Source organism: Pundamilia nyererei, unplaced genomic scaffold (assembly GCF_000239375.1).
Source record: "Pundamilia nyererei isolate P.nyererei 1_Seehausen unplaced genomic scaffold, PunNye1.0 scaffold00027, whole genome shotgun sequence".
NCBI lineage: Eukaryota > Metazoa > Chordata > Actinopteri > Cichliformes > Cichlidae > Pundamilia > Pundamilia nyererei.
The window spans coordinates 2,163,896-2,173,885 of record NW_005187428.1 but is presented as its reverse complement, the minus strand read 5'-3'; the positions used below and the strand labels follow the sequence as shown (position 1 = coordinate 2,173,885).

Genomic DNA, 9,990 nt, shown 5'->3' with positions numbered 1-9,990 from the left:
TTAAAAGCTTAAAGCTGTAAGCTAATGATAGTTATATAAGAGCAGATGCTGCTGGTGCAATAAGCTGTAGTTTTACGTCCAGTGGATGATGATCTGATTAGTCGACTAATCGCATAAATAATCGGTGACTAGTCGACTATCAAAATAATCGTTTGTGGCAGCCCTACAGGAAAGAGATTATCTTTTCACTCATGCCTTTGTAGAGTTGAACTGTAATAACAAATGCAGTGTCACGCAGAGCTTTATACGTGAATAATACCATAATTTAAATAGACACAATGGTAACCACGTAATGAGAATTAAAGGTTCTATAAGTGAGATTTTAAACATTAATATAGCCCGTAGGATCTAAATGAAAAGCTTGTTGTGTGAAGTTACAGATGGTTTCTTCGGTGCAGAGGAAGGCTGTGTAGTCAGGAGCACATTATGTACAGATTTGATCAATGGCAAATCATCACAGATAATGTTTCTTAATGGGCTGCAAGCAATCAGCAGACAAATTGCATCGGATTGAGGCTGCTTCTAAAATCATTTCCTCGATAATAGGCGCAATTTATTGAACACCAAATTGAAATTTTGCATACTTAACACTTACTTTGTGTCATCTTTGGTAGGTGAGGTATAAAAAAAAAAATCATTCATATTCATGTTACAGCTTTACAAGAGTGGAAGCTACTCAAGCTAATGTTTAGTTACACATTACCTGAAATATAAATGAATGCTAACTTTTCCTCTTTTTGTCTCGCAGATGTGCGACAGTAAGGAGGAGGGTGTGGACAGCGATACTGTGAACATGTCAGTGGTCAACCCCACCACCTCCGCTCAGTACTTCCATCTGCTTCGGAGGCAGATGGTTCGAAACTTCCGCAAACCTCTCGTTGTTGTGGGACCCAAGACTCTGCTGAGATTTTCCGTGAGTACTTTAGGCCGCGCTCAGCCGGGCTTAAATGCCTCGAAAACAGCGGTCGCTAGGGAAAAATGCGAAAATTTCTGTGACTGTTTTTGCGGGTGGTATTTGAAGGTTGCTGGCCGTTGCCGTGAAATCGACTATTAAAGCTCCAATCACACCAAGATGCAAAATGAAGTTGGTCACAAACAGGTATATGGTGCTGCACCAAAAAAAAACCAAAACCAAAACTCTGCGTGCACTTTTCAAAGTAAAAGCTGGACCTTTTGAATGGTGTTGGCTGCAGCAGAGTTTCACTACTGCTCGGCGAGTACTTGCTAAGTCTTCGCAGTCTTCCATGAAACTACCAGTCTGCTAGCAACCAAAGCAATCGCAAGGAGGGTTTTTGTGCAGCACCCTCTTTGCAATCAATTTTACCTAGCAACAGCCAGCAGCCTCCAGTAACCACTTGCCAACCAGTTCAGGAATATAATTTTTTTTTTCCCTAGCGACCAGTGGTTGCCAGGAAGTCACCAATCGGTCTCTAGGACAGATTTGACACATCCAGCTCCTCACAGATGCTTCCATCTCGATGCTTGAAGGACATATTCTGTTTTCCCAGGGGGCCGTGTCCAGTTTGACTGAGATGGCACCAGGAACGTCTTTTAGGCCAGTGCTGGGTGATACTTCTGTGTCAGCAGAAAGGTAGAGAAGACGTTATATTAAATCTGCAGTGTGGGTGTGTGATTGTTTCTGTGTGTTTAAATGAAACTGCAGGAGCTCAGATTTTTGAAAGAACCATAAAAACACATGTAAGTAGCCCAAACCCTGAGCCCAATCCAGTGTTTTTTCTTTCCACACAGTGTCCAGAAGGTGGTGCTGTGCTCTGGGAAGCACTACTATGCTCTGCTGAAACAGAGGGAGACATCAGCAGCCAACCAGAACACAGCGCTCATCCGCGTGGAGGAGCTGTGTCCGTTCCCTCTGGATGCCCTGCAGCAGGAGCTCAAAAAATACCCCAAAGCCAAAGGTAGCGTGACCGCTCACTAATCTGTTTTCCCACCTACATGCCTACACCGGCTACACACCGGCTTTATAGATGGAGGTGCACTAGTAGTTTGCTTTGAGTCGTCGTTGAAGTTTAATCAGATCAGTTTATGAGTTTTGTTTCGTTTTTCAGAGTAGATTTGTTTGTTTCATTTTAGTTTGTGTTGTTTAAAAATGTTTTGTTTTATTAGTTTTAGTGTTAGGGTGGTGCGGGTGGTGTTTGTCCTTTCAGAGCAGTACAATAATACATTTAAACATTAAACACTTAAATTCTCAAATCTAAATATCTTTTTTTCCACCTAATTACAACGGTACTTTATTAATGAGTTAGAATAAGAATCACAAGTTTTCTGTCGTGAAATCTTTTTCCAGTCTCTGCTTGAAATCCATTTCTCTGTAAATTATTTTAAATCAATCTTTTAGAAAATCCAAACGTGTTCTGTGAGTAGATATTGGTTGTAGTTGATTGGTTTCAGTCAGATTATTTGTAGAAAAAAAACTCAGAATAAGTTCAATTTACTACATTTGCAATCCAGAGGTTTCAGTATACACAAAAATGGTGTATGAACGGTTTTTTTCATCAGTGCCACCATGTGGCTGACCGATGTTCTGAGCTGCTGCTGCTGCAGCCTCGCATGTCCATCAGAGAAAGTCTCTCATCTGATTGAGCTTGGTGGAAATCTCATGGAACAGAGATGAGTAATCGTGCCAGGCCTGTGGTGGCTGCTTGAGCGGGACGGTGCCGGTTCCCACACCGCCAGAATAGTGCAGGCCTTTCTGGATCAGGAGAGTACTCAGACACTTCCTTGGCCTTTTCCTTTAGTCCTGACGTGTTTCTTGCTGAACATGCCTGGGTGGATGCGTTCATCAGAGGCAGCTACAACCAGTGACCATTGCATAGCCAGCTGTCAGCTGCACTCATTCAGGAATGGAGAGTAATTCCGATCCAGACAGGTGACGGCTTGCATCACATCCAGGAGAGGTCATACCTCATACGAAGTGTCTTCTGTATAAGTTATAAACGTTAGTGTTGGGGTTAACCTTTAAGGGTTGGTCTATAAAATCTATTTAACAAACTACTGGGGTTTTGTTTGGTTTTTTGTTTGGTTTTTTAAAAAATTATTATTACATTTAACAGACCACCTGTCATAAAATCAAGAAAACGGATACAATTTAGCAATCTGTCAAAAACTTTAGAAGGATGACTTTTTGCCAGACAGAAGAGGGTTACAAAAGCGCGCTGCTGAAGTCTGAGTCAGAGTAATTTAAATGTGATCCAGCTGAAAGCAGAAACGACATTCGACCGTTTAGTTGAAATGCCAGATCATCAAGTATCTGACAAACTCTTACCTACTGCACAGCTGTTGTCTCACAGGTTTCTCTCACTTTATCCTTTACTGTCCCTGTGAGCGTCATTCAAGGCGTGATGGACATGCTTTCCATACACGAGAAAATTTCCTTGCCAACATTGTCTTTTTTTGCTTATTCACACCATCCTTACTTGTTTAGTTTCACAAGAATGCATTTATGTAAACAGCAGTACAAATACTACGTGTGTGTTCAACTGGCAAAGTTTAGCTGAGGACTCAGAGTAGATCAAAATCTTGAATTGGTTTTGTGAGCTGGCCTCTGTTATTACCCTGTGCTCACAGCCTTTGAACCTTCAAAGCGGTGAGTGATTTGCATACTTTTTTTAGGTTCCTCTTTTTACTTTTTAGGCACAGACAGCTTTTGTTTTAAAGCTAAGTGCAGCTTGTGAGGATAAGAAGACTTCAAACATGGGGCTGAAAATATCTTCACATTTTGGGGTATAAATCATAGGTTCTGGTCTTACAAAGATCCTGATTATTATTTAACAGTAATACAGCAAAGGACAGTCAGAAATATTTGTTCTGTTTTTTTAAAAGAAAAATTGGTGATTCAGATAATGGTCTTCAGATGGTAACTGAGGTATATGACGAGGCGCTTTTTGACCAAACTGCTCAAATTATGACACATGGCACGTTATGTCTGTGTGCCGTGCCCTTAAACTAACTATACCCTTCTTCTACAAGAATTGTGAGTATAAGTAGTAGCCAAGAGCTGATGGCTGACAATCAAATGCATCGTGCCCATAAAAGCAGGAGTTCTGTGAGTTTGCTGGTTCAGGTGTGTGTTAAAACAACGGCAAGGAAGAACGACATCAGCAGTGACCTTAAAGAAAGAATTGCTGCTGCCCATCAATCCAGGAAGGGTTAAAGACCATTTCCAAACAATTTGAAGCCTATCATTCTACATCTAATGTTTTTCACTATTATTATTTACAAGTGAGCGACATTCAAGACGGTAACCGGTCTTTCTAGGGGTGGACATCCCAACAAATTTACCCTGAGGTCAGACTGTGCAATGCTCAAAGAAACTGCAAAAAACCAAGAGCTACATGTCAGATTCTGCAGGCCTCAACATTTAACATTTAACATACTAAACTTCATGACAGTAGAAAAAAAGATTTAAGAAATATGGCTTATTTGGTGTGTGACCAGGAGAAAGTGTCTTCTCTCGAAAAACCAGAAACAAAAAAAACATGGCACGTTTGCAAAGCTGCGTCTGAGCAAACCACCAGACTTTAGCGACAGTGTCCTTTAGACAGATGAGACAGATAAGGAAATGTGTGACCTTAATGCACAGCATCGCAATTAGATATGAGCACACACATGTCATACCAAGTGTCGAGCACGGTGGTGAAGGAGTGATGATTTGGTTTTGTTTTGCAGCCACAGCAGCTGGGTAGTTTAAGGTCATCGAGTCAACCGTGAACTTCTCTGTATACCAAAGTATCCTAGAGTCAAATGTGAGGCCGTTTGTGTGACGGCTAAAGTTTGACTGAAATTGGGTCGAGCAACAAGACAACGATCCCAAGCAGAGCAACAGATCTACAACAAAAAAAGACTGAAAAAGAAAAGAAATCAAATTATTACTACCACTCAGCCAAAGTTATATTTAAATAATTTCAAGACCCGATAAAGACCACGTGACATTTCATTCAATCCTGTTAGAAATGAAAGATGGCACATTTTCTTTAGCGAATGACTACATGTTTATTTATTTATTTTTTTACATGTATGTTTGTGGGGTTTTTTTTTAATTAAAACGGAGAGACATAATTTAGATTGGCAGTTGTTCTGTCATTTTTGTGCGTGTGGATGAGAAACAAAGCTCAGGTTTCACTTCAGTTTGCTGTACTATCGTTCTCACCAAATACTCTATAGCAAACTGGTTTCACACTGAGCTGAAATTCCACTGAACTGCAAGAGAGGAACTTCAACCAAAGTGCTAACCTACATAAATCCTGTATCACTGTAGGTTATAATCACATTTTTAAAATCCTCTTGCAGAGTTCATTTGGAGCCAGGAGGAGCCTCAGAACATGGGGCCCTGGTCTTTTGTAGCTCCCAGGTTTGAGAAGCAGCTGGCCTGCAAGGTGAGCACAGTTTGAAACAATTCTGTCTACACTGTGAACCTCAGTGAATTATATTACTCGAATTGACTCCCTCCTCTGTCCTTGTCAGCTCCGGTTAGTGAGCCGGCCCGCTCTGCCCGCCCCTGCTGTCGGCATCGGGACCCTTCATCATCAGCAGCAAGAGGCCATCCTCACTGCTACTTTCTCCTAAGACTTAAACAAGGCTGCAAACCAAAACATATCAAGTTTGCAGGCATCGGTACAACACTACATGCTGCATCTGCTGCACTACAGATACGCGGGACCCTTACATGGCGTGGATGGGCTGTTTTTAAACAAATTGTTCAGTAATGAAGATCAAATCAGAGAAATGTGTGAAAGAGGATAGTGTTAATGATTTTATTTGTTCTCTTGTAGTTCTTAAGTGTTTGTTTTTAATGAAAAGCCTACTTCTGTTCCCTCCTGTCATTCAGCATGCCTGTATTTAAGGATGGAGGCACGAAGCCTTACTGACGGCGTTTACAAGGTGACTGTGATGGACGCCTGTCAGGGGGAAATCTACAGATTCCATGTTTCAGGAATCGGAACTGCTTATTTGTCTCGTGCACACAGGCTGCATGAGTTACTGTTTACATCATAAAGTAGTGGGAGTGTATTTGTGCATTAACCTTGAAACATGTAAGAATGTGAGTGCTAAACTAGCATTACACTTGAAGATTTGAAAGTCTGTCGTGATCACCAGGAGGAAGTTACCACTGAAACTGTTGAATGTTTATCAGACCAGTTTCATTTCTTATCTTACAAATATGAACTAAAGTTAATTGTTTTAACCATTTTACCAAACTGAAGCTTCAAATCAGAATATTGGCATTAAAGAGTATATTTTAAAATAAATCTGTTTTCATGTAAGTGTGTCTATTTCTTTTTGACCAATAACGTGCTTCGTTCTATAAGAGTAGTCGCTCCTGAAGTTTGTAGCACGAAGCAGGATTCGTGCTTATTCCACTAACTTCCAGTTTAACTCTGGATTTTATTTTTTTATTTTTAAAAAGGCAGCTTCACTTGTTACTGGGCTGTGCAGCAGACATAACCTGCTCCAGATTACAGCAGGTTAGATTAGTCTTAGATTAGAGATCAACAGGTATGAAATCACCACCTACTGACCAATCAGTTCTCTGGGAAATGGTGTCACCATATGGACTGAACTGAATCTTCTTTAGTGCTTTTCTACTCTACTCAAAGTGCTTTATACAACTTGCCTCATTCACCCATTCATACAAGCACTTTGTTCTATGCTTAGGTGCTTTCTGTCTAACATTCACACTCTGGTGGATGCACTGGTGAGCAGCTAGGGGTAAATATCTTGCCCAAGGATACTTTAGCGTGTCAATGACCTGCTCTACCTCCTGAGCTACAGCCACACATTTGTGGAAGATACCTCGGATCTCTGTGAGCAGGTAGAAGGAGGGTCTACAGCAGGGGTGGGTAGCTCCAGGCCTTGAGGGCTGGTGTCCTGCAGGTTTTAGATCTCACCCTGGGTCAACACACCTGAATCACATGATGAATTCTTTACCAGGCCTCTGGAGAACTTCAGGACATGTTGAGGAGGTCATTTAGCCAATTGAATCAGCTGTGTTGGATCAAGGAAACATCTAAAGTGGATAAGTGCAAGCAAACGGATGGAAGGATGAACTTTCTTTATGCACATTTTAACTAAACATTAAAAGGATAACACTTGTAATCTATGTGGTTCTCCAGTTTCTTACTGATATAGCTGTGACGGTGATGTCAAATAATCCTCACAGTGTAAACGCCCTGTCCTTCCTTGCTTCAAATACTGCTGTTTGTGATTGGTCAGTGTTACCCCTCTAATGAGAATGGCTTGTATTAAGACTGGAGAAATCCCGTGATTGACTTACCAAGTTTATAACCACCTTCCTGTAACCTGATGATGTTCTGGTGAGTGAAGCCAGATAACTCCAACATATCTTTGGTCTGATGAACTTCATCTGCAGGCATAGTTTCAAATAAATTAACATATGTACAGGGAATTACTGTGAGCCAGTAACTTTAGGCTTCACAAATGTCCATTTTTTTTCCTACTCTTATTTCTGTATGATGTCATTGAGAGTTAATATTACTTATGTGGTCATATCTGGCACACAGGTTCTAACCATTATGTGAAGGAGAGCAAATTAGATGAAAGCTGGCTTAAAGGGAAAAGAAGTGAAGCAGATTTTTTCAGACAGAGGTTCAACTGAGGGGCATCACCAAGGCTCAGCATGATAATGCTCAGCAACAGTAAAAATGCACAGTTGTAAATGAGTATAATAGATCCCTTTACCCACAGCCACCCTGGGGCGCCTCTGTCAGTGGTGCGGTGGTCAGACAGCCCGGTGGCACCAGTGTCCGGCAGCCTTGCCCCTGTCAGTGCGCCCCAGGGTGACTGTGGCTACAATGTAGCTTGTGTGTGTGAATGGGTGGATGACTGGATGTGTAAAGCGCTTTGGGGTCCTTAGGGACTAGTAAAGCGCTACACAAATACAGGCCATTTACCATTTTACAGTTGCGTAACCATACTTCAGCTTAAGACAGGATATTGTTAGAGTGGACCCAGAGTTGTTGGGTCCTGCATTCATATTTTTCTCGTATTTTTTACATGAGATTTCAATAAAGGCTGACGCACTCTTAAATGGCCGTTTTCCAGTTAAAGAAAGATACGAGATAATCGATACTTTTGGAGGCTGGATTCAAAAATCCAAAAACAAAGTGGGTGGATGATTTTTCTGCAGACTGAAGGAACAACACCTCTGTGTAAAGCAATGAGGAAAATTAGCTTTAAGTCATGACCTTGATTTAATTAGTTGTGTTTATTCTGCTTGATTGTTCATTCAGTTAAATAAAACGACAATGTCCTCCCAAACAAGTTACACAATTGATCAGAGGAGGAATCCTTCAAAAAAGATTACAGTATTCAACAGTTCAACTGAAAACAGGGAACAATTTAAAGTGATTTTCTTCCCATACAAAGTTCTCAGTGACTAAGCTACAGCATATCTGAAAAACTTCATAATGGAGGTATATTAGGTCTGGCTGGATTATTGTAAATCCATGTCATTTTCGAATAACTTCCTGAAAAACCTTCATTTGATCCAAAATACAACAGCAAGAGCATTAATAGGAGCCATAAAATCATATTTCTCCCACTTCAACTTCTTATTAGCTTCCTGTCAAATCCAGAATCAAATCCTTCTCTCTACACACAAACTCCATCAATGCCCCATCGATCTTAAATACCTCATAGTACAATGTTATCCTAACAAAAGGCATTTTGGGGTTTCAAAACTAGAATGGGAGGTGGAGCCTTCAGCTATCAGTACCCTGTCCTGGCCGCGAATCTCCCATTTTGGGTTCAGGATTAAATAAACCAGGATGACATAATTTGGTGGTTTTTTTTGGTTTTTTTTATTGTATTGAAGGTGAAAGGATGCAAGAATGTAACATAATTAATACACGTTCAGATGATCATGAAATGTTTCTTTACAAGAAATCTTGATCACATACAGTAAGTGAAAGATTAAATGGTTTTGTCACACAGGCCAGAAGGGTGGCACACACTAACACACACTACCAGATACACAGGATATGATGCAATGTGATAGAGGGTATGACATCATTAAAGGAAGGTTTTTTTAAGCTTGTGATTTCATGCTTATGGTTAGGGCAGGATCAGTCGAGCGTGAAACATCACTTAGCAGAGGGTCAGACTGCTGGGGGACTTCCCACAATGCCCTGAGGTGTTTCCCCCACTGTCCTCTCTTTCACTTCTGATGTCTTTATATGCAGCTTTTGCTTTTAACTTTTTTCCTCCTGTAGTTTTGTTTTTTGTCTTCTTTCTCTATGCTTCACTTTTCTTTCTTCTTTTTCCTCTCACCCCCAGCTGGTCATGGGAGAAAGCTGACCCTGTCTGAGCCTGGTTCTGCTGGACGATTTCCCTTTTTTGTTTTCTTGTTCACAGAGGATTCTCCAGGTTCTCTCTATTACACTTTAAGATCCCCACCCTTCAATGTAGAGAGTCCAAAGATGACTGTTGTTGTAAACTGTCATTTTGAAACTCTGTTTCTGTGTTTAGTGAAGATGAAAAAAAGGCTACAATGATTGCTGATGTGGAGCATGCTCTACTTCAAAAGCCAGAAATTTTTTGTATTTATTTATTTTTTCCTAAATCATTAATTAATGACTGAAGATCCAAACTTTACTTTACTTAAATAAAAGGTCAGTGTTATTTAAAAAAAATATTTTTCTTTGTCTGAATTGAGGGATGGCGTTAGATGGTGCTTATGTTGAGCCAAATGAGAACGGTTGTCTTGACAACAGGAAATGTACAACAACAGGCCAATGTCAGGCCACCAGGCGAACATTTAGACATTGATTAACCGTCAGCTGACCTTCTTTTCTTCATGTCTTGGTTCAATAGTTCCAAAAGTTGTGCTAATAGTTCCGACATTAAAGCTGTGCCGATATCAGAGACGTAACCTCGCTGTTGCCCGGACATCCTTATAGGACTTTCTTGAATTTCAAGAATTCATCTATATTATGGTCTTATTGATTAGAACTG

At 40.6% G+C, this 9,990-nt stretch overlaps 1 protein-coding gene across 1 annotated transcript in view; it reads left to right on the top strand.

The window, feature by feature from the left end:
• Positions 1-6,281, top strand: part of dhtkd1 (dehydrogenase E1 and transketolase domain containing 1) — a 27,185-nt gene extending 20,904 nt beyond the window's left edge. Inside the window, exons 12-16 of the mRNA XM_005728248.1 lie at positions 749-913; positions 1,509-1,591; positions 1,750-1,916; positions 5,308-5,393; positions 5,482-6,281. Coding sequence (XP_005728305.1) covers positions 749-913; positions 1,509-1,591; positions 1,750-1,916; positions 5,308-5,393; positions 5,482-5,583 — 603 coding nt within the window. The 3' untranslated portion in view covers positions 5,584-6,281. The remainder of the gene's footprint in view (positions 1-748; positions 914-1,508; positions 1,592-1,749; positions 1,917-5,307; positions 5,394-5,481) is intronic.
• The last annotated feature ends 3,709 nt before the right edge of the window (positions 6,282-9,990 follow it).